Genomic DNA, 26,171 nt, shown 5'->3' on the forward strand with positions numbered 1-26,171 from the left:
TAATCAAACCATCAGTCCTACCTAGCTTGCCATTATAAACAATTGAATTCAACAATGCAAATAATATATTCAATTCGACAAAAGCAGCTCAAACATAGAACATGTAAGAATTAACTATAGCCATTCAATTCTACAGTGCAAATATACTGTGTGTTATAGGGAAATAATGCACGCTCCAGAATGCCCTTCAAGCCAATCAGAAAAAAGTATTCAACAATGCTATGGTATAATAATGTTTAACATCATTATGAATGACTACCTCATCTCTGTACCCCACACGTGCAATTATCTGTAAGGTCCCTCAGTCGAGCAGTGAATTTCAAACACAGATTCAACAACAAAGACCAGGGAGTTTTTCCAATGCCTCACAAAGAAGGGCACCTATTGGTAGATGTGTAAACATCTGAGCGTACTGAAGTTATTAATTACACTTTGGATGGTGTATCAATACACCCATTCACTACAAAGATACAGGCGTCCTTCATAACTTGTTTCCGGAGAGAAAGGAAACCGCTCAGGCATTTCACATTGTAGTTACTACACAATACTAACCTAAATGACAGAGTGAAAAGAAGAAAGCATGTACAGCATAAAACATTTTAAAAACATGCATCCTACTTGCAATAAGGCATTAAAGAAAAACTGCAAAATGTGACAAAGAAATTAACTTTACGTCCGGAATACAAAGTGTTATGTTTGGGGCAAACACAACACAACACATCACACAGTACCACATATTTTCAAGCATGGTAGTGGCTGCATCATGTTATGGGTATGCTTGCAATCGGCAAGGACTAAGGAGTTTTTTTAGGATAAAAAGAAACAGAATAGAGCTAAGCACAGGCAAAATCCTAGAGGAAAACCTGGTTCAGTCTGCTTTCCATCAGACACTGGGAGACAAATTCACCTTTCAGCAGGACAATTTCCTAAAACACAAGGCCAAGTACACTGGAGTTGCTTACCAAGATGACATGTAATGTTCCTGAGTTGCTTAGTTACAGTTTTGACTTAAATCGGCAAAAAAATCTATGGCAAGACTTGAAAATGGCTGTCTAGCAATGATCAACAACCAATTTGACAGAGCTTGAAGAAAGAAAAAAAAAAGAATGTGCAAATATTGTACAATCCAGGTGTGCAATGCTCTTAGAGACTTACCCAGGAAGACTCGCAGCTGTAATCGCTGCTAAAGTTGATTCTAATATCGATTGACTCAGGGGTGTGGATACTTATGTAAATGAGATATTTCTGTATTTCATTTTCAAAAATGTGCTAAAATGTCTAAAAACATGTTTTCACTTTGTCATGGTGTATTGTGTGTCGACGGTTGAGAAAAGAAATCTATTGAATACATTTTGAACTCAGGCTGTAACACAACAAAATGTTGGAATAAGTCAACGGGTATGAATACCTTCTGAAGGCACTGTATATAGAAACATTGAACACTGGTCACTTTAACAATGTAACGATATGCGCTGAGAGTCGGGTGTTTTCATAAATAAATGGAACATAACACAAATCAAGAAAAACGGACAACGCACAGACATGAAACAGGAACAATGACGACTGGGGAAGAAACCAAAGGGAGTGACATATAAAGGGCAGGTAATCAAGGAGGTGATGGAGTCCAGGTGAGTATCATTATGTGTGTAACGCTGGTGACAGCCCTAACGCGCAGCCTGGAGGCCGGAGAGGGAGCACACGTGTGGCTCCAGCCACAGGAAGATGACGATCCCAGGGATCAGCAGTGGACCTGTCACCTCTGCGGAGGTGCAGAAACCTGACAAACCGGCTGAGGAGTGAGTGCCTGATGAGCCGGCTGAGACCTCCCCAGTTGCCTCGGTTGAGGCACGGGAACCTGTTCACCCAGCTTAGGCATGGGAGCCTACAAAACGGCTGAGGCCTCCCAGGTAGCTCCGGCTCCAACACTCAGACCGACATCACCCCAACACAAATAAAACACTCCCTGATGCTTCCCTTTGTTGAGTCGTCATTCTGTAGCGTGTGCGCTGAGAGTCAGGAAGCAAGTTCAGGGAGTGAGTGTTTTAATAAATAAACGTAACATAATACCAAACACGAACAATGCACAGACATGACACTGGAACAGAAACAATGACGCCTAACCAAAGGTAGTTGTCATGTTGGTATGAAATATCGGGAGACGGGCACAGTACATATATAGGGAAGGTAATCAGGGAAGGTAATCAGGGAAGGTAATCAGGGAAGTGATGGAGTCCAGGTACAGTAAGTCTGACGCGCAGGTGCGAGTAACGATGGTGACAGGTGTGCGCCATAACGAGCAGCCTGGTGACCTAGAGGTCGGAGAGGGAGCACGTGACAAACAATGTTTGCATACTGTTTTACCCACTTTATATGTATATACTGTATTGAAATCATGACTCATCCTATATAACTACTGCTGTACACACTTTTTCAATTCATATACTGTCCATAATATCTAAACACACCATTTATATATATATATATATATATTTATATACAGGACTCTGACATTGCTCGTTGTGATATTGCTCGTTCTGAAATTTCTGATATTTGTCAACTTTTAATTTTAAAATTACGTGTGTATTGTTATTGTATTGCTAGATATTATTGCACTGTATGCATTTTGGCTGCACCTGCGATATCATCTGCAAATCTGTGTACACGACCAATGATTTGAGATTTTAAAAATCCTTCAGCAACCTCACAGTGTAACCGGTGTGAAATGGCTCGCTAGTTAGTTGTGCGCACTAGTAGCGTTTCCATCGGTGATGTCACTCACTTTGAGATCTTGAAGTTGTTTTTTCCCTTGCTCTGCGAGGGCCGTGGCTTTTGTAGAGCGATAGGTAACGATGCTTTGTGGGTGACTGTTGTTGTTGATGTGTGCAGAGGGTCCCTGATTCAAGTCCTGGTTCAGGCATGGAGAGTGATGGAAGCAATAGGCCTACTGTTACATTGGCACCGTAATCCGGATCACTCAGTTAGGCTCTGCCCGGTTGCTGCGGCAAAGGGGGGTGAGTGTAACCGGTGTGAAATGGCTAGCTAGTTAATGATACGCACTAGCAAGGTTTTAATTGGTGAGGTCACTCGCTCTGAGACCATGGAAGAAGTTGTTTCCCTTGCTCTGCAAATGTTGTGGATTTTGTGGTGCGATTGGTAAGGATGCTTCTTGGGTGAAATATTGATGTGTGCAGAGGGTCCCTGGTTTGAGCCCAGGCTGGGGCAAAGAGAGGGACAGAAGCAATACTGTTACATCAGCACACAGATAGTTCCAAAAAAATACATGTTGATTAATCATCAATCAGGTAAAATATTTGTGCTCTATATTTTTATGTCAGTACCAAAATAACCATATGCATAGACCCTATGTGAGAAAGTACAACAATATGTCTATTTTCACTGAGAAGTTCTGTGTATATTGACCGATTGTACTATGTGTTTAATGTTGGACTTAACACTCCTTTGCTTGGTTTGGATGAAACATGCAATAGTTGGAGAGTGAGACGGAATCACTGATGCTTAAAAAACAATCTCTCCTCCATCCCAAGTGTGTCTGCTTACTTTCACGACTGTACTAAATCAGTCAGCATGGATAGTTTGTTACCAGTAGATAGATAGTTGCAGTAAAGCTTACGCCCTTTCACTCTATAGCCATAAGTATGTTTTACGTTCAGGTTGTCAGCCACAAAATGTTGTCATGAAAGATCAACATGCCCACAGCATTAAACATACCCTGCCTTGACAATAGACTAGCAATACATGTTGCTGAAGAAATCGTGGTCATTTTCAGCATCATACATTCTCCCCAGCAACAAGTTTACTCTTGTTGCTGGGGAGCACATGATGATCACTCCAACCCATCACCCTGGTACAGGTCCTTGGCCAGACGAGCTCCATTAAGCACTCGCCCATGCGCACACACACACGCGCACACACACACACGCGCACGCACACACACACACACACACACACACACACACACACACACACACACACACACACACACACACACACACTGCTCATAACTCAGCTGTTTTTACAACAGGTGTCCCCACTTAAGCACATGGCTCAGCACAGCCTCTAGAGGTGCACAAGGAATTTTATGGGTGGGGATATGGGTAATAAATACTGGTCAATGTGTTATGGAGAGGCAGGGGAACAAAACAACAAAGAGAGAGAACAAGGCTGTCCCCAGTGTGACACAGCTCTAATGGTCGTACAGTCATGAGAATTGATTTCTGAAAAGAATCCCCATCTGTAAACAGATTGTGACAAAAAAGTGGTAAAATGCTTTAATGAATGGAACAAATTAGCATCAAAGAGGGCCAACATTGAAAACACATTTTCACAACACGTACTACAAAAACACATCTGCTGTGAAATGGCTTGCAAAGGCAAACTGCATATTTATGAAGGCAAAGTGCATCTGACATGAAAGAGAAATTATTATTTTGGCAAATGCTTCAGTACCAGCTCCTTTGGTCTGATAACGCAGAGGGCTCTTTCAAGTCCTCTCCCAGGGCCAGCTGATTGACTTCCATCATTAACACATCCAGTAATGGTTAAACAGCTGAGGACTGCTGTATCCCACACTGTAGTGTTAACTGTTTACCATCAAAAGGTACACATGGTCCTTAGGTCGGTCTACCATTTGGAATCAATACAAAACATTTGCACTGGGGTAACCTCAGTTATTTTGGTTACATGTGACAGACACTGTTCTTACTAGCAGTTTGCACAGTCTGGCATATGTCAGATGTCACATCACACTGCCAGAAGCATATTTAGCTATGATGTTGGTTAGCATCCCAGCTAGCACATAACGTTGTGAGAACCATATGTTTCTTAGAACTTGGTGAGAGAGTGGTTGTCATATGGTTATTTTGTATATGACCTTCCCACAACCTTCTGGGAATGGTGCAGGATTGTTGCTTGGCTTTGGAACATTCTCAGCACATTTAAGGAACTGGACAAAAAAACATGATTTTTTGGGGGTATTTTATTACTATAACAGAAGGTTTACTAAAATGTCAAACATGGTTACATTTATTTCCATTTTAGGTAATGTTCTAGGAACGTTCTCCAACTTGTTTGATGTTGGGAATGTTCTCAAATAGTTCAGGAAAACATTAAGAAACAATGTTCTTCCGTCAGAATTTCAGTACTTCAGTTAAATAAAGGTTAAGCAAAAATAAAAATAAAACTTCAGCATAATGTTTCCAACATGTTTACTCATGGTTCTATTTAAAATTCCAACATGTTTACTCATGGTTCTATTTAAAATGTCCCCAAACATTAAGACAAATTTCCATAAAAAACACAACACACTTTAGTAACGTACAGAGAACATTCTAAAAATGTTACTTAAAAACATATACATTTGTTCTCAGCATCAACAAAACTATCCTCTATCTTGTTAAGTGTGTTCTGGTGTGTTGAACATACCCACTAATTGGCCACACCTGACCTTAATTAGTGTTTGTTTACTTTGAAATGTTGTCATTTTGAATAGACAAAAATGAACAGCTTTGTCTGAGTTTAAAAAAAACATGGCATGCTAGCTCCATCCTGGTGGCACAGTAGAGTAATTCCATGGCTACAGAACAGAAAATCATAGGTTTGAATCTCACAGATGCCATTCCACAATAAAAAAAGAAATGTGTTTGCATGATTAGTGCCTAAGCAAATACATTTAAAATCAAATTGTATTAGTCTCATGTGCCGAATACAACAGATGTAGACCTTATAGGGAAATGCTTACTTGCGAGCCCCTAATCAATAATGCAGCTTTAAAAAATACAGATAAGTACAAGAAATAAAAGTAACAAGTAATTAAAGAGCAGCAGTAAAATAACAATAGCAAGACTATATACAGGGGGGTACCGGTACAGAGTCAATGTGCGGGGGGGCACCGGTAAGTTGAGGTAATATGTACATGTATGTAGTTATTGAAGTGACTATGCATAGATGATATCAACAGAGAGTAGCAGCGGTGTAAAAGAGAGGAAGGGGGGCAATGCAAATAGTCTGGGTAGCCATTTAATTAGGTGTTTAGGAGTCTTATGGCTTGGGGGTAGAAGCTGTTTAGAAGCCTCTTGGACCTAGACTTGGTGTTCTGGTACCGCTTGCCGTGCGGTAGCAGAGAGAACAGTCTATGGCTAGGGTGGCTGGAGCCTTTGACAATTTTTAGAGCCTTCTGACACCACCTCATATAGAGGTCCTGGATGGCAGGAAGATCGTGTGATGTACTGGGCTGTTCGCACTGCCCTCTGTAGTGCCTTGCGGTCAGAGGCCGAGAAGTTGCCATACCAGGCAGTGATGCAACCAGTCAGGATGCAACCAGTCAGGATGCTCTCGATGGTGCAGCTGTAGAACCTTTTGAGGATCTGAGGACTATTGCCAAATCTTTTCAGTCTCCTGAGAGGGAATAGGTTTTGTATTGCCCTCTTCACGACTGTCTTGTTGTGCTTGGACCATGTTAGTTTGTTGGTGATGTGTACACCAAGGAACTTGAAGCTCTCAACCTGCTCCACTGCAGCCCCATCGATGAGAATGGGGGCATGCTCAGTCCTCTTTTTTCTTTAGTCCACAATCACCTCCTTTGTCTTAAGCACATTGAGGGAGAGATAGTTGTCCTGGCATCACACGGCCAGGTCCCTGACCTTATCCCTATAGGCTATCTTGTCGTTGTCGGTGATCAGGCCTACCACTGTTGTGTCATCGGCAAACTTAATGATGGTGTTGGAGTCATGCCTTACCGTGCAGTCATGAGTGAACAGGGAGTACAGGAAGGGACTGAGCACGCACCCCTGAGGGGCCCCTGTGTTGAGGATCAGCGTGGCGGATGTGTTGTTACCCCTCCCTTACCACCTGGGAGAGGACCGTCAGGAAGTCCAGGATCCAGTTGCAGAGGGAGGTGTTTAGTCCCAGGGTCCTTAGTTTATTGATGAGCTTTGAGGGCGCTATGGTGTTGAACGCTGAGCTCTAGTCCAATGAATAGCATTCTCAAGTAGGTGTTCCTTTTGTCCAGGTGGGAAAGGGCAGTGTGGAGTGCAATAGAGATTTGTGGATGATTCCATGTGCTTGGAGTTCAAAACAGTTAACCTAAGCTAGCAGTCTTATTGAAACATGTTCTCAGAATGTTTTTTAATTACCTTACCTTCTCAGAACATTAATACAACCTCTCAGGAAAACATTCAGGGAACCATAGTAAAATGTTCTCAGAACCTCCCTGCAAACTAAAAATTAATGTTCCCAGAACAGGCAAAATGTTCACATCTGTTCTCAGAACGTTTAAAAAACGTTCAGTTTTACCGGCCAGGAAACTCATGGTTTCATTCCCAGAACTAATGGGCAACCAAAAACGTATGTTTCCACAACTTTCAAGGAAGCAAATGTGCTAGCTGGGATATGCCAAACAAACACATTGGGATACACTCAATTCATCTGTGTCATTAGTGAATTGAAATATAGCAGCAAGAGAACAGAAACCAGATATTATGGTGATCAAATGGATCAAAAAGAGAACATAAAGGGAGTCACTGTGTGAAAACACTCAACGTGTCAAATATTCTGGGTTGGGAGTATTCATGCTTGCTCAACGTAGCTACTACTCTAAAATAGCCCAATGTTGGGAAAATATTGTAGCTTTCTGTTTCTTCTGTAAGTACAAACTGTACACATTGCAACACGTCTTTCCACCAAAAATTCTAATTAAAAGGCACAAAGTCTACCTTGGCATTGCACAAAATTCGCTCTGACTGCCAAGAAGCCCTCACCAGTTGTCCAAATGGAATAGGATCTGCTTTGTGTAATCTCATACTGCATGGATCCTGCACAGTGCAGCTCTAACCTCCGAGCTCAGACTGTGATTCATGGCATGGGATTGTAATACATGGTCTTTCTTCATTTTAATCAAAATGAAAGAAGGACAGACCTGTCAGAGAGCAGGTGCGGGAAATGGTTAACATTCATTCCTTAGGCCTGAGATTGTAGATTTTTGCTTTAAAGCTCAGTCTTAATTGAATATGTTTATAATGTAGAACTAAAATCACATATCCAGGTAGCCTCAAAGTTCGAGTGTTGGGCCAGTAACCACAAGGTTGCTAGTTCAAATACTGGACAAGGTAAAAAAATCAATAAAAAAATCAATGTAACCTTAAACATAGTCCTTAATCCTAATTGCTCCAGGATGCTGTACAATTGTGACTTCACTCCCTGCAGATGTCTCAGGGGGAGTTGGGATATGCAAAACAAAAACGAAATTCTATTACATACAACTATAAGCACCCCCCAAATTCTTATTATAGCTATTAATTAATAAATCTATACTCAGCTTGTTCGATAACATCGTCTGTCTTGTTGCCTAATTTGGAAAGACCTTTTGACCGGGGCTGCTTGATCCGTTAAAGTAATGTCCAAGAAATGTAATGGATATTATGTTGAAATCAAATTGAACTGTAAATGGCTCTTATTGAAGACAATGAGTCAGCCAATGGTCACATCTTAAAATTAGCTCTGCTCTCCCCTGCTCCATGCGAAGGGGAAAAACAGCATTATCTAATGTAGTGAGTTGGTGCTCCCAGTCCTGTCAAAGGCCTTGTCATGTAATGCTCTCTGAGTACATGGGTGCCCCAGGAGAACCTAATACAAGCAGAGAGGGGATGGGGAGAACAAGGAGATGAGCCAATTGGTCAATCTGTCATCTCTCTGGCTAATTTTATTTAAAAAGAGTGAAGTTAGCCAGCAGCTTCATTATTGCAATTTGGACAGGTCTCACAGTAGGAGGCCTGATCGGTTGCGGGCCATTACACAGCAGTGTTTCAAATTACACTGGGAGACCGAAAATTACATTAAGCTCCTTTATTGTATTTTCAGCCTGCCTCAGGCAAGTCATTGACCTTGGTGGATTTGTGAGGTACATAGCCTTCAGAAAGTATTCACACCCCTTGACTTTTTCCACATTTTGTTGTGTTACAGCCTGAATTTAAAATGGATTTGTTGCGTTGAGATGTTTTGTCACTGGCCTACAGATAATACCCCATAATGTTAAAGTGGAATTATGATTTTTGATTAATAGAATTCATACAAAATGAAAAGCTGAAATGTCTTGAGTCAATAGGTATTCAACCCCTTTGTTATTGTGACTCACTTTGTGTGCAAATAGTGTTTAACATGATTTTTGAATGACTACCTGTACCCCACACATCTCTGTACCCCACACATAGAGTTACAGTGGGGAGAACAAGAATTTGATACACTGCCGATTTTGCAGGTTTTCCAACTTACAAAGCATGTAGAGGTCTGTAATTCTTAATCATAGGTACACTTCAACTGTGAGAGACGGAATCTAAAACAAAAATACAGAAAATCACATTGTATGATGTTTAAGTAATTAATTAGCATTTTATTGCATGACATTCGTATTTGATACATCAGAAAAGCAGAACTTAATATTTGGTACAGAAACCTTTGTTTGCAATTACAGAGATCATACGTTTCCTGTAGTTCTTGACCAGGTTTGCACACACTACAGCAGGGATTTTGGCCCACTCCTCCATACAGACCTTCTCCAGATCCTTCAGGTTTCGGGGCTGTCGCTGGGCAATACGGACATTCAGCTTCCTCCAAAGATTTTCTATTGGGTTCAGGTCTAGAGACTGGCTAGGCCACTCCAGGACCTTGAGATGCTTCTTACGGAGCCACTCCTTAGTTGCCCTGGCTGTGTGTTTCGGGTCATTGTCATGCTGGAAGACCCAGCAACAACCCATCTTCAATCCTCTTACTGAGGGAAGGAGGTTGTTGGCCAAGATCTTGCGATACATGGCCCCATCCATCCTCCCCTCAATACGGTGCAGTCATCCTGTCCCCTTTGCAGAAAAGCATCCCCAAAGAATGATGTTTCCACCTCCATGCTTCAAGGTTGGGATGGTGTTCTTGGGGTTGTACTCACCCTTCTTCTTCCTCCAAACACGGCGAGTGGAGTTCAGACCAAAAAGCTCTATTTTTGTCTCATCAGACCACATGACCTTCTCCCATTCCTCCTCTGGATCATCCAGATGGGCATTGTGGCAAACTTCAGACGAGCCTGGACATGCGCTGGCTTGAGCAGGGGGACCTTGTGTGCGCTGCAGGATTTTAATCCATGACGGCGTAGTGTGTTACTAATGGTTTTCTTTGAGACTGTGGTCTCAGCTCTCTTCAGGTCATTGACCAGGTCCTGCCGTGTAGTTCTGGGCTGATCCCTCACCTTCCTCATGATCATTGATGCCCCACGAGGTGAGATCTTGCATGGAACCCCAGACCGAGGGTGATTGACCGTCATCTTGAACTTCTTCCATTTTCTAATAATTGCGCCAACAGTTGTTGCCTTCTCACCAAGCTGCTTGCCTATTGTCCTGTTGCCCATCCCAGCCTTGTGCAATTCTACCATTTTATCCCTGATGTCCTTACACAGCTCTCTGGTCTTGGCCATTGTGGAGAGGTTGGAGTCTGTTTGATTGAGTGTGTGGACAGGTGTCTTTTATACAGGTAACGAGTTCAAACAGGTGCAGTTAATACAGGTAATGAGTGGAGAACAGGAAGGCTTCTTAAAGACAAACTAACAGGTCTGTGAGAGCCGGAATTCTTACTGGTTGGTAGGTGATCAAATACTTATGTCATGCAATAAAATGCAAATGAATGACTTAAAAATCATACTATGTGATTTTCTGGATTTTTGTTTCAGATTCCGTCTCTCACAGTTGAAGTGTACCTATGATAAAAATTACAGACCTCTACATGCTTTGTAAGTAGGAAAACCTGCAAAATCGGCAGTGTATCAAATACTTGTTCTCCCCACTGTATATGTAAGGTCCCTCAGTCAAGCAGTGAATTTCAAACACAGATTCAACCACAAAGACCAAAGAAAAGAAAGGCACAGTAGATGGGTAAAAAAAATACATTGAATATCCCTTTGAGCATAGTGAAGTTATTAATTACACTTTGGATGGTGTATCAATACACCCAGTCACTTCAAAGATACAGATGTCCTTCCTAACTCAGTTACTGGAGAAGAAGGAAATAGCTCAGGGATTTTACCATAAGGCCAATGGTGACTTTAAAAATAGTTTAATGGCTGTGATAGGAGAAAAATGAGGATGGATCAACAACATTGCAGTTACTCCACAATACTAACCTAATAGACAGAGTGAAAAGAAGAAAGCCTGTACAGAATACAAATATTCCAAAACATGCATTCTGTTTGCAATAAGACATTCAAGTAAAACTGCAAAAAATGGCAAAAAAAATAACTTTACGTTTGGAATACAAAGTGTTATGTTTGGGGCAAATCCAATACAACACATTAAAAAAGAAACGGAATGGAGCTAAGATCCTAGAGGAAAACCTGTTCCAGTCTACTTTCCACCAGACACTGGGAGATGGATTCACTTTTCAGCAGGACAATAACCTAAAACACAAGATCAAATCAACACTGGAGTTGCTTACCAAGAAGGCAGTGAATGTTCCTGAGTGACTGAGTTACAGTTTTGACTTAAATTGGTTTGAAAATCTATGGCAAAACCTGAAAATGGTTGTCTAGCAATGATCAAAGACCAATTTTATAGAGCTTGAAGAATTTAGATAAAGATTATGGACAAATGTTGCACAATCCAGGTGTGGAAAGCTCTTAAGAGACTTACCCAGAAAGAGTCATGGCTGTAATCGCTGCCAAAGGTGCTTCTAACATGTATTGACTCAGGGGTGTGAATACTTATGTAAATGAGATATTTCTGTATTTCATTTTCAATACATTTGCAAAAATGTTCTAACAACAGGTTTTCACTTAGTCATTATGGGGTATTGCGTGTAGATGGGTGAGAAAAAAAATCTATTGAATCCATTTTGAATTCAGGGTGTAAGACAACAAAATGTGGAATAAGTCAAGGGGTATGAATACTTTCTGAAGGAAAAGTACAATATATTCTCCACACATGAAATACTGTATGTGCAGAGGACCAAACCAAGTTGGCAGTTATATTAGAGGTGTACAAAACAGACAATTATTTGACGTAATAGGCCTCTGATTTAGTAACACTGCAGTCTCGGCCCTCAGATCTGTCTGTGTTTAAAGATATCCCCTATAAAACTGACAACTCCACTTTGCAGTGAGACAGAGAGGAGGCATATCCAGTGCATGAAACTGACATATTCTGAAGACTAACGGAATGTCTACATATGTTATTCTGACAGTCCCCATGCTGAGTGTTTCAGTTTACATTATGGTACACAGAGCATACAAGGACTCCAGGCTTTCATATGACTCACTCTCACAATCCATTTCCAATGCAACCACAAACTGTGCACTCCAGAAAGAATGAATAAACACCTTGGAATAAAAAAATGATGTTAACCTTGATGACATTTGACTGTGAAGTAAAGACAGATGGGCTTTGCGGTGCGAATACAGCTCTGTGATTAAATTCAGTGACACATGTAGGTGATGATAATGAGGAGGAACGACAGGTGAACGTGAAGCTTTTCCTTTCAACAGCAGCAGCCATCTGTGTAGGGGCATGTATCCCAGCGATCCCACTTCTACCTGTTACAGCGGTGACCCCGGACTCTTTGTGCAGGTGAAGAATCACAAACATTCTGTGCTTGTAAAGATCAATGCCACCCTCAATACATTGCTTAAGCTCCACACGAAGAAAACACAGGAGGGGTTGGGTTCCCTCCCTTCTTCCTGCTTTGTCTCTTAAACCAAAGGTGATAGAGACCAAAACAGATCAGGTGTCACAGAAGGTTTGCTCACCGCACGAGCATCTCGTCTGGTTTTGATGTAGGTGAAAGTGCCCTAAGCCTGAGCCGTGTGATCATACATGGATAGTCTGGTGTCATTTCAGTCCAGTGAAAATATACATTTGCGGTTGACCTAACCCTCCATAATGCCTATCCTTCCCACATCTTTTGGGGGGCTCTTTTGGAGAGGCCTTTCCCTCCATACAGTACTTTCTTCATTTCGTTTTCCTTGAATTTTTATAGGGAAGTCACTTTTTCACGCTAATCTTGGGAATGCGTGTAGTTCAAGGCCAGGCAAGCATTCCTGAAGCAGCCAAAGACCCTGGCATTTCTGGGCTCTGCCAACGCCTCTCTGGCATGCAGCACCATTGTGCTTGCATGTATCTTTGTCACCAGTGGAAATCTTTCCTGGCACCAATCTAACATACTACTTTCTAACTCCTATGGCTCAAGTGTCAAACGCACATTAGTTTGCAATTTCCCCATGTAAAAACTGGCGCACTGGCATTTTCAAACTGCCAGGATTGGCAATTTACCTGCCTAACATCAGGTCGCTTGCGCTGAGGTGGGAGGGGTGGCAATATTACAGGTGTGTCCTTAAAAATAAGCAAAAAAGTGACAATTTCATGCAGCACTAATGGAAAGTTTTAAAACCCACCAAATGCAGCTGTTAACGGTAACGCAGCTGATAATGGCATGGATTTTGAGAGTGGAAAGAGAGATATGCCTTTTGTGCCAGTGAATCTCGTATTTATAAACATAAACAACTTTTGGTTTTCCCCATTTCGTTTAATTTGATTTAAAACCAAGCATAGCCTACCCTCCCCTTAATCAATGCTGGTTTCCTGGCCATTAGCTAAGTAGCCTATAAATAAAGGGGTTTAAATGGTCTACTGAGAGTGCTTTGAAATATTAAGCTTTTGCCCTCATGTTTTCATTATTCACAATTGACATACTTAATTTATCTTGTTCAAGTTGCCCACTGGGCAGATGTCAATTCAATGTCTATTCCACGTTGGTTGAACGTCATTCCATAAAAATGACATGGAAACACATTTTGAAAGAGCTGACCTCGTCCGATTACAAATGACGCACTCCTCCAAACTATTCAGGCCTCCTATCATGCCATATCAACGGCAGATTGTTTTGAGGATCTGCCTTGCACATAGGCAATGATACAATTGACAGGAGCCTAGTATTATGTATAGAAGTGCAAATGTTATGGTAGAGACATATATGCCTACCCCAGCTAGCACATTTGGTTCCTTTGAAGTTGTGGGAACATATGTTTTTGGTTTCCCATTGGTTCTGGGAACAAAGCCATATGTGTCCTGAACGGTAAAACGGAACGTTTTTTTAAACGTTTTGAGAATGGAAGTGAACATTTTGTCTGTTCTGGGAACATTCTTTTTAGGTTGTAGGGAGGTTCTGAGAATGTTTTACTATGGTTCCCTGAAAGCTTTCCTGGGAGGGTTTATTCATGATCTGAGAATGGAAATTATAGGTTATTATGAGGTTTTTGAATAGCTTCCTTAAAAGTTTCAATAAGACTTTTAATAACACTGCTAACGTAGTTTAACTGCTTAGAACTCCAAGCACAGATATACATTAATTTGCTTAGGCATTAATCAAGCAAACATATCATTTTTAAAATTTTAAATATGGCACATCTCACTGACGCTATCAACCTATGATCTTCTGTGGTCTGTCCATGGGATTAGTCCACTGCACCACCAGGATGGAGCCATGTTTTATAAACTCATATAAAGCTGTTCATTTTGGTCTATTCAAACAGACCCCCTTTCAAAGGAAACAACCACTCATTAAGATCAGGTGTGGCCAATTAGTGGGTGTGGCCAACACACCTGAACACACTTAACAAGATAGAGATAGAGTTTTGTTGATGCTGAGAACGTTATGTATACGTTTCTAAATAACATTATGCAGAAGTATTGAAATTCCCACAGGGGAACGTTGGTTCTTAACATTCTCTGACTTATTTCAGAACATTCCCAATGTCAAACCAGTTAAGGCGTCCACATGCTTCCCAGCCGAAACAGTTCAGAAGAGTTCGGTGAGTGTTTTTCGGCTGTTCGGGCACACAACATTTTTTTTCTGGAGGCAAGTCGAAGTTTGTTGCCGAAGTCTACGCCCCTTCGTCGGTGATTGGTCAACAGTAGGGATTCTTCAATAAAGTCGTTGTTGTCATTCAATGAGAGATGACTCATTTTCATGCACATTTTTTCAATTACATTTCATTAGTTAGATGTAAAATTGTGCAACTAAGACCTCCTCTGCAAAACGATCAAAATGAATGATAGATTTTTTCTTGAGTTATCTTAGATTATTTTCAGGAAGTGTATATTGGCTACAATGTCTCAAAATGGACAAACTGTACATTTGCCGCTTTTTTCTTGCTTTTCAAGCGAGTATGCGAGCACACTTGTTTATTCGGCTAGCCGACTTCACCGAACTGAAGCATGCTGACGCCTTCAGAGAACGTTCCTAGAACATTACCGACAATGTCATTAAATGTACCACGTTTGTACTTTTACAAAACATTCTGTTAAAGTAATACCAAGAAAATTACAATTATTTTGTCAAGTTGTTTAAATGTGCTGAGAATGTTCCAAAGCCATGCAACTCTCCTGCACCAATCACAGAACATTGTGGGAAGGTTTCATGCAAAATAACGATAGGACAACCACGCTCTCACCAAGCTCTAAGAAACATATGGTTCTCCGATATGCTAGCTGGGACGTGTGAACACAATGCAATGGAACGAGAGAAGCGATTTATGATATCATGCTTCTGACCCCATCCTGTTTAGAAATATTATTGTTGTTTTAAAAAACAAGATTGCTTGTTTTCCTTTTTCTATCAAGCCCTAGGCTACCCTAGGCTACTATGGCTGGTTCAACAGCAATGCATTGCCTTTTTTATCCTGGCCTTGCAAAGTAGCCTATCTATAAAAGGTGTTTAAATGGTCTATTCGTCAGAGTGCCTTGAATTGAAAATATACTGCACATCCTAAAACATACATGTACATTTAGCAGACGCTCTTATCCAGAACAACTTGCTCAAGGGCACATCAACAGATTTTACAAATAGTCAGCTCAGGGATTGAAACCAGTTACCTTTCAGTTACAGGCCCGACGCTCTTAACCGCTAGGCTACCTACCTGCTGCCCCAGCTATGAAAATAGCAAAAAATATTTCTGACATACCTCCAGAACTATTGCGCTACTGCCAGCGATTAGATTAACCATTGCGTTAAGTTTGTTAAAATAGAGCCCCTAATATCCTATTCCCTAAATGTGCTTGGTGACTGACACATCATTAGTGTCCATAAGGGGGGATTTTCAGCATTAAGCCTTAAGAGCAGCTCTCCATCTGGGATCACAGCACCATTTCTTCCCTATAGTATCTCTCCACTGAAAACACAACATTGGAACTGCACCACATTTACATGTAAATAAATCCTCAGAGCAGAAAGGGGCGGCTTTCAAAACACATGTCAATCATCTCCTCAGCCTTGCCTTACTGGAGGTAATCAGAGGAAAGGAACATTGCCTCATTAGCCAAACCTGATCCTGGCAGGATCTTTCCAACCTTAATGTGTGTGAAGCTGAGGTATGTAGACTCACTTCAACTGATATCTAAGCAGCAGTAGCCCACAATGGAATGAGAGAGTGAGCGAGGGAGTGAGAGAGAGCGAGGGAGAAGAGAGACTAAAACCCTCTCTAATGACAGAGTGCCCAAACTAATTACTGCATTGTAAATGTACACATGCAATGCATCTCAGGCTTTGAATTGAACACCACATCAAAAACCCCAGTGCTCACCCCTGTCAAACCAAGAAACCAGTAGAATGGCCGCAAAAAATTATTACTTAAGGTCTGGTTTCATACCAACAGCATAAAAGTGGGGAACAACATCTCCCTCCCAAAGTGCACAGATCCAGCCTCTGTAAACAAAACTAAACATCGCTGGCGTTACAAGAAATACCACCCCGACCATGAACCTTGCAGCATACAGGGTTCAGGCCTGCTCTGTCCCTGCTATCTTGATTACATGAGTCTTTTCCCTGGAGGAAAACCTTTGATGTATACCCATCCGTCCAGCCATCAAATTAATTAGAACATTAAAGTTGAAGGCATTCTCTAAATGTAATGAAATCATTGCTCTGAAAAAGAATCCATACCTGAATCAAGTCGCTTATTCTGCTGGCTCCTTTTGGTGCGATGGACGGCATTTTCTCTGTCTTCTGTGAGGTGAGAGTTTTCCTCACTGTTCCCCAGAGGCAATCTATTCTGTTGGTCAGTGAGGGATACAAAAAAAGTGCTGTAAAATTGAAATAGAACTGTAATTTGCAATGGTCTCTTTATAATTTCAAGCCTCTGTAGGACCTCTTAACTAGCCAGCCATGAGAACTTGCATAAGATATACGAAGTGTGTTCATATTATCTCATAACATTTATTGAAATCAGGGGCAATGTATGGAAAAGGAGACAAACTTGATGTTTTTTCAACTAATATTTCAAATCCAGACTGGAACCCTGCTGGGTGGATTAGATTTGTGTCTGTATTTTGGCTTTGGTCGACATAGAATGGAATTACTTGGTTTTGTTCACTTTGAGTATTTATGGACCTGTGGAACATAAATTAGACCAAACGGCAACGCGATCAGCAGAGTACCTCTCTACAGACACTAAGAAGTGGGGATAGGGAATAGGGGAGAGGGAGAAAGGTTAACATTTCAGTCGCATGCCCAACTCCAGGGGAAACAACGTGAAAACATGATTCCAATGATGGAAGGCATCAGGCTTATGTGAATGGTACAAGATGCAGAAAACCAAACCCAGGCAGAGTCTCTATCTGATGGATAGTAGAGCAGGCCGCTTGTTTCCATGGCTCCTACTTGATAGTGTGGTATTGATTACTCATTCAAAATGGCAAATTTTATGACAATAGAAAGCAGTAGACATTAATTCCAAAAGTCCACCAATAACCTTAAGACAGGCAAAGAAACATTACTTTTGACTGGGTTTGAACTTGGGTCATCTGCATGCCACAAGAATGTGTTAGCCCGCTGAGATAATGCCTGGGCAAACAGTTATGGGGGAGTTCTGCCTACAAAATATTAGAGGGCACTATAGTTCACTTTTCACTAGTTCAGTCTTCCATAAAAGTGTCTTCAAACTACTGTTTAAAAAGTTCTACATAAAAGAGTAATGCTGATAAAGGCAATAACGTACCTGTTAAATGTTGTGAAAATTGGCCAGAGAGACTAGCGCTTGCCAAACGTGAACAATAAGAATGACCTCACATCACTCCCAGCCAATGGTTTCATTTTATGGCCCCTCTGCATTCCTTTGGGGTGATTGTCCACTTCCACCAGCTATCATTATACTCTCCAGAGGTGAGTCTCATGTGCTGGTACACGCGTGTCAACGTTTATAGAGTTCAGCTCTATATGGATACTGCACTGATATCAGGGTACTTTCAACCTACATTAGAGACTGTACAGTACTCTAAAGCATTGGCTTTAAGGACAGGAATATTACATGAGAACAGTAACCAATGGACTACATTCCTTTAACATACAGTATGTACTCCAAATAAAATTGAATAACAATGGCTTTATTTAGCAGGTACAGAGGATGTTTTGTAGCTGAGTGATACCAACAACAGGCAGGCTTCTATGGATGCTCTGCTCGTTGCATGCCGACTTAAAAAATGCTGGAGTTTGTGCTTAACTCTGCACCTGGCCGACATTAAAACCGGGCAGGACAATAAAGGGTGAAAGCAGTGCTGGGAGTTTATTTTGTTTATCAGCGGGGCCTTTGATATCCCAGCCAGCCCGTAAAGGGAGAGGATGGCCAAAACTTCAGCTAACCTGACAGGCACTCATTACAGTCTGTAGAGCCTGAGACAAGACCTCTGAACCTCAGCTTTGTGTCAACATGACTCTCACCAAGTACTTTTCCATATGCTGCTGCCCACCTTTATGATAAAAATTCAACACTGAGTGTATAAAACATTAAGAACACCGTCCTAATATTTTGCCCTCAAAACAGCCTAAATTCGTTGAGGCATAGACTCGACAAGGTGTCTCAAGCATTCCACAGGGATGCTGGCTCATGTTGACTCCAATGCTTCCCACAGTTGTGTCAAGTTGGCTGGATGTCCTTTGGGTGGTGGACCATTCTTGATACAAACAGGAAACTGTTGAGCGTGAAAAACCCAGCAGCGTTGTAGTTCTTGACACACACAAAGCAGTGCGCCTGGCACCTACTACCATACCCCGTTCAAAGGCACTTAAATATTTTGTCTTGTCCATTCACCCTCTGAATTGTACACATACACAATCCATGTCTCAAGGCTTAACATCCTTATTTCAATTGACTCCTCCCCTTCATATACACTGATTGAATTGGATTTAACAGGTGACATCAATAAGGGATCATAGCTTCCACCTGGATTCACCTGGTCAGTCTATGTCATGTACACTCAGTGTATATACAGTGGGGCAAAAAAGTATTTAGTCAGCCACCAATTGTGCAAGTTCTCCCACTTAAAAAGATGAGAGAGGCCTGCAATTTTCATCATAGGTACACTTCAACTATGACAGACAAAATGAGAAGAAAAAAAATCCAGAAAATCACATTGTAGGATTTTAAATGAATTTATTTGCAAATTATGGTGGAAAATAAGTATTTGGTCAATAACAAAAGTTTATCTCAATACTTTGTTATATACCCTTTGTTGGCAATGACAGAGGTCAAACGTTTTCTGTAAGTCTTCACAAGGTTTTCACACACTGTTGCTGTTATTTTGGCCCATTCCTCCATGCAGATCTCCTCTAGAGCAGTGATGTTTTGGGGCTGTTGCTGGGCAACACGGACTTTCAACTCCCTCCAAAGATTTTCTATGGGGTTGAGATCTGGAGACTGGCTAGGCCTCTCCAGGACCTTGAAATGCTTCTTACGAAGCCACTCCTTCGTTGCCTGGGCGGTGTGTTTGGGATCATTGTCATGCTGAAAGACCCAGGCACGTTTCATCTTCAATGCCCTTGCTGATGGAAGGAGGTTTTCACTCAAAATCTCACGATACATGACCATATTCATTCTTTCCTTTACACGGATCAGTCATCCTGGTCCCTTTGCAGAAAAACAGCCCCAAAACATGATGTTTCCACCCCCATGCTTCACAGTAGGTATGGTGTTCTTTGGATGCAACTCAATTCTTTGTCCTCCAAACACGACGAGTTGAGTTTTTACCAAAAAGTTATATTTTGGTTTCATCTGACCATATGACATTCTCCCAATATTCTTCTAGATCATCCAAATGCTCTCTAGCAAACTTCAGACGGGCCTGGACATGTACTGGCTTAAGCAGGGGGACACGTCTGGCACTGCAGGATTTGAGTCCCTGGCGGCGTAGTGTGTTACTGATGGTAGGCGTTGTTACTTTGGTTCCAGCTCTCTGCAGGTCATTCACTAGGTCCCCCCCGTGTGGTTCTGGGATTTTTGCTCACTGTTCTTGTGATCATTTTGACCCCACGGGTGAGATCTTCCGTGGAGCCCCAGATCGAGGGAGATTATCAGTGGTCTTGTATGTCTTCCATTTCCTAATTGCTCCCACAGTTGATTTCTTCAAACCAAGCTGCTTACCTATTGCAGATTCAGTCTTCCCAGCCTGGTGCAGGTCTACAATTTTGTTTCTGGTGTCCTTTGACAGCTCTTTGGTCTTGGCCATAGTGGGGTTTGGAGTGTGACTGTTTGAGGTTGTGGACAGGTGTCTTTTATACTGATAACAAGTTCAAACAGGTGTCATTAATACAGGTAACGAGTGGAGGACAGAGGAGCCTCTTAATGAAGAAGTTACAGGTCTGTGAGAGCCAGAAGTCTTGCTTGTTTGTAGGTGACCAAATACTTATTTTCCACCACAATTTGCAAATAAATTCATTAAAAATCCTAAATGTGATTTTCTGGATTTTTTTTCTCATTTTGTCTGTCATAGTTGAAGTGTACCTATGATGAAAATTACAGGCCTCTCTCATCTTTTTAAGTGGGAGAACTTGCAAAATTGGTGGCTGACTAAATACTTTTTTGCCCCACTGTACATCATAACATTTTATAAAAATGAAATGTAAATGTGTGCCTTACAACACCCATCACAGATGATGTAGGTGAGTTTGAGTCATTAATTGTCCTTGCACAACTAGAATTCCAGCCAAATGTCAATCTAACAAGTGGCTTCCATCCAATGATTACAGAGGATATCCTCAGTCCAAGCTGAATGGTAAGTATGGGATGACAGGAACTATGATGTAACGTTATATGATTCCCCCAACAGATGATCACTACATCCAGCCATTCACTGGGCTTTATCTTCATATCAATCAAACATATATGCACATCTGAAACAAGATATCAGCAAACACAGCCAGTAGCGAGAAAAACACAATGTTGTTGGACAAGATTATTCATGAGAAGTCATTTGAGGTCTTAAAACGATCACACAAGCAGCGGTCCTTAAACGTATTGGGTTGCACACTTACTGGTTTAAGAATTAAGGTCTCAACATTTGACAGGAGTACAGGCTCTCTGAGCAGATATTGTCTTTCAGTGGGATGGATAAAATCAACAATCTGCTGTTAGGTAAACTGTGTTCATTATATTCTACAGCAGTTGTCATATTCAGGTTGGATAAAGACATGTGAAAATGAAACGTGATTGCCAAGGCACGAATATTACAAATATGTACTTAGAGTTCTATTATGAAATCCCCCCCCAGGAGAAACTCAGAAGAATAGGTAAAACAAACTGTTCTCAGTGACACACAATCTACTGTCCTGTTTCAAATCCTTTTACAATACAATCTATTTTATAGTACATAAGCCAATATAAGCTTCTACTTTGATGCTCCCTTGTAGTATGTGAAGTGTGCACACAAGTAGTTGGAAAAGGATCAAATGAGGGAACAACTGCAGCTTGGAGGTAGTGATTCATTAGACAGGTGCAAAATAAGATCATAGGCCTACAGAATGAGGTGTGGGGAGAGACTGTGTAAAGCAACAGGGGAACAGAGGCATCCCTATATCCCTAGATATGAAGGAGTGTCTGAGGAGCGGGATGGCAAAAGAGAATTCTACCTTTCAATTCACATTACATCCTTGCCTTACTTTTTGTTGTGGCTTGCAACCCCACATTCTTGGTCCGCAGCTCAAATTGACTGTAAATAGCACAGTAGCTGCTAGCCAGTTAGCACAAACTATTAAAAAATGACCAAAACATATTGCACTATTGAATAATACAATAACATTACACTCTTGAATAATGCAACAATTCACAAGCATGTGCAGACATTTAAAGGGTTTATTCTCTCGTCTGTAGGTTACACAACGTTACATTTGAACTTCAAGACAAAGCACAGAGTTGCTAACAGCATGTCTTCATCATGTAACTTTAGCCGATTAACCGCCTCATACGAATATTACAGTAGAACAAACCAGACTTTTCCATATACATTACAACAAACCAGACTTCATTTTCACCAATATCATGCAAATCATTACATGTGGTATAAGCATATTGTGGCTGGAAATGTGGGTATAAGTTAATTCACTGCAGATTTGCGAAGAGCTGTTTGATATAGAAGCCCATACCCGCCACCCCAAAATATTTGTCAACATGAACAATTAGTCTGTGCTTCAGTCTGATCAACTGTAACCTACTGATAACAACCACAGCTGCAGGTAGCCTAGAGAAGCCTATGCGCTCTGATCCCATCTGGGCCCGGCTGGGGGAAATGTAACGTCATGTTTTTATAGCCTAAGCTATGTATTTATAGCCTAAAATAGGTCAATTTATGTTCTGAGAAAATGTGAATGTGATAAAATGTGGTTTATATTCCCACTTCGGGTGGCTTGGGTACCTAGACCTTTTTAATCCAGAATTATTGACTGGAATTAATCAATCAACACAATAGTGATGACATACTCCATGAGTATATTTTTATATGCAGATTCAAAGGCCTACAAGATGCAACTCTGCATACAGCAAGCTCAGCCTTGTTAGTTTTATTGTCTGTGTAAAGGGTTTTAATGTTTTCATTCTCCCTAGGGCCAGGAGTTTTTCCAGGAGTAAAAAACAACAACATATGTCCCGATTAGAAAAATAATCTGGCCCATATAGAACCGTTTTTTATTTTTTTATAGTGATGTATTACTATGTAATACGCTAAAACTCTGGGACCCAGGAAAACACCACACAATGTTACAAAAAAAAACAAAAACATCCTATTTGTATGATGGGCTTCCGTAGTTTAACGTGGCTCAGTGCGACAATTTCAGAATGTAGCAGGCTGTTACTGCAGTTTCAGGTAAAAACAATAAAACAAGTCTCAAATATGAGGAAAATGTCTATACATTTAATCTGTTTCAAAAACATTGCTCTGCTATTACCATTTATACAGTAGGAGTGTTGGCTCAACAAGACAATTCTGTTTACACTGCCCTGCTTCAAGGGCGCAACTGTCGGGCTAGCATCGTGTTCTACCTCTACCTCCGCAAGTACACAAGTTTGTATATGTATTTTTACGCAAAGTTTAAGTGTAAAGAGGCTCAAAGTAAATCAGAGAGAGAGAGAGAGAGAAACATCCAATATTAGAATAACCCAGTGTGGTCTGGGGCGGTGTGGGAAGTATCACCACCACCAGAATAGATGCTGACCTGCCAAATGCTAACCTAATGCGCCGGTTCCCTGAAAGGCTGGAGAGACGCATTGTCTAGACTATGCAACATGAGTCTGCCGTGAGACATGGAGCATTTCTATGCAGGTGGCGTTTCCAGGTGCGTTTTAAATTGCACCTTTTATACTGATGGCGGACATTGCCATCTCATTCATCGTGCTGTAATAGGGGAGATCAGAGTACATACCTCTCTTAGAAAAAATGTACCCATAGGCTGCCACTCAAAATAAAAATAACAGTAAGAAATACATACAGGGGTTTAAGTAATAATACATTCAGTTTAAACAGAAAAAAAGTGGGCCTCCATCCCCAACCTCCTATCCCATTCCCCCAACCCCACCCAGCCAACATGTCTCTATCAACCCCCCCCATCAAATAGGGTTGCTCGTCAGTCACCCCCCCACCCGGCGACCAGAGAAAACCCTCCCCATACCACCCCTTCCCGTGGGCCTGAAAGCAGAGAAAGTTAAAAAGATTAAAATGGGTATATACATATAAAGTGGGGAGAACAAGTATTTGATACACTGCCGATTTTGCAGGTTTTCCTACTTACAAAGCATGTATAGGTCTGTAATTTTTATCATAGGTACACTTCAACTGTGAGAGACAGAATCTAAAACAAAAATCCAGAAAATCAATGATTTTTAAGTAATTAATTTGCATTTTATTGCATGACATAAGTTTTTGATCCCTACCAACCAGTAAGAATTCTGGCTCTCACAGACCTGTTAATTTTTCTTTAAGAAGCCCTCTTGTTCTCCACTCATTACCTGTATTAACTGCACCTGTTTGAACTCGTTACCTGTATAAAAGACACCTGTCCACACACTCAATCAAACAGACTCCAACCTCTCCACAATGGCCAAGACCAGAGAGCTGTGTAAGGACATCAGGGATAAAATTGTAGACCTGCACAAGGATGGGCTACAGGACAATAGGCAAGCAGCTTGGTGAGAAGGCAACAACTGTTGGCACAATTATTAGAAAATGGAAGAAGTTCAAGATGACGGTCAATCACCCTCGGTCTGGGGCTCCATGCAAGATCTCACCTCGTGGGGGATGAATGATCATGAGGAATGTGAGGGATCAGCCCAGAACTACACAGCAGAACCTGGTCAATGACCTGAAGAGAGCTGGGACCACAGTCTCAAAGAAAACCATTAGTAACACATTACGCTGTCATGGATTAAAATCCTGCAGCGCTCGCTAGGTCCCCCTGCTCAAGCCAGCGCATGTCCAGGCCCGTCTGAAGTTTGGCAATGACCATCTGGATGATCCAGAGGAGGAATGGGAGAAGGTCATGTGGTCTGATGAGACAAAAATAGAGCTGTTTGGTCTAAACTCCACTCGCCGTGTTTGGAGGAAGAAGAAGGATGAGTACAACCCCAAGAACACCACCCCAACCGTGAAGCATGGAGGTGGAAACATCATTCTTTGGGGATGCTTTTCTGCAAAGGGGACAGGACGACTGCACCGTATTGATGGGAGGATGGATGGGGCCATGTATAGCGAGATCTTGGCCAACAACCTCCTTCCCTCAGTAAGAGTAATGAAGATGGGTCGTGGCTGGGTCTTCCAGCATGACAACGACCCGAAACACACAGCCAGGGCAACTAAGGAGTGGCTCCGTAAGAAGCATCTCAAGGTCCAGGAGTGGCCTAGCCAGTCTCCAGACCTGAACCCAATAGAAAATCTGCCCAGCGACAACCCCGAAACCTGAAGGATCTGGAGAAGGTCTGTATGGAGGAGTGGGCCAAAATCCCTGCTGCAGTGTGTGCAAACCTGGTCAAGAATTACAGGAAACGTATGATCTCTGTAATTGCAAACAAACGTTTCTGTACCAAATATTATGTTCTGCTTTTCTGATGTATCAAAAACTTATGTCATGCAATAAAATGGAAATGAATTACTTAAAAATCATACAATGTGATTTTCTGGATTTTTGTTTGTCTTTCACAGTTGAAGTGTACCTATGATAAAAATTACAGACCTCTACATGCTTTGTAAGTAGGAAAACCTGCAAAATCGGCAGTGTATCAAATACTTGTTCTCCCCACTGTATATATATACAGTTGAAGTGGGAAGTTTACATACACTTAGGTTGGAGTCATTAAAACTCGTTTTTCAACCACTCCACACATTTTTTATTAACAAACTATAGTTTTGGCAAGTCGGTTAGGATATCTACTTTGTGCATGACACAAGTCATGTTTCCAACAATTGTTTACAGACATATTATTTCACTTATAATTCATAGTATCACAATTCCAGTGGGTCAGAAGTTTACATACACTAAGTTGACTGTGCCTTTAAACAGCTTGGAAAATTCCAATTCCAATGATCTGATATGCTAATTGACATCATTTGAGTCAATTGGAGGTGTACCTGGGGATGTATTTCAAGGCCTACCTTCAAACTCAGTGCCTCTTTACTTGACATCATGGGAAAATCTAAATAAATCAGCCCAAAAAATTGTAGACCTCCACAAGTCTGGTTCATCATTGGGAGCAATTTCCAAACAAAAATAGAACTGTTTGGCCATAATGACCATCGTTATGTTTGGAGGAAAAAGGGGGAAGCCAAAGAACACCATCCCAACCGTGAAGCACGGCGGTGGCAGCATCATGTTGTGGGGGT

General features: G+C 41.4%; 1 protein-coding gene across 3 annotated transcripts in view; it reads right to left on the bottom strand.

The window, feature by feature from the left end:
- LOC115136265 (ectodysplasin-A-like) overlaps window positions 1–26,171 on the bottom strand; it is a 69,771-nt gene that overhangs the window by 17,550 nt on the left and 26,050 nt on the right. For all 3 annotated transcript variants that reach the window (XM_065023643.1, XM_065023642.1, XM_065023641.1), the window contains exon 2: window positions 16,981–17,089. In XM_065023643.1, the coding sequence (XP_064879715.1) occupies window positions 16,981–17,089 (109 nt within the window). The remainder of the gene's footprint in view (window positions 1–16,980; window positions 17,090–26,171) is intronic.

The sequence above is a fragment of the Oncorhynchus nerka genome, linkage group LG10, assembly GCF_034236695.1.
Source record: "Oncorhynchus nerka isolate Pitt River linkage group LG10, Oner_Uvic_2.0, whole genome shotgun sequence".
NCBI classification, from domain to species: domain Eukaryota; kingdom Metazoa; phylum Chordata; class Actinopteri; order Salmoniformes; family Salmonidae; genus Oncorhynchus; species Oncorhynchus nerka.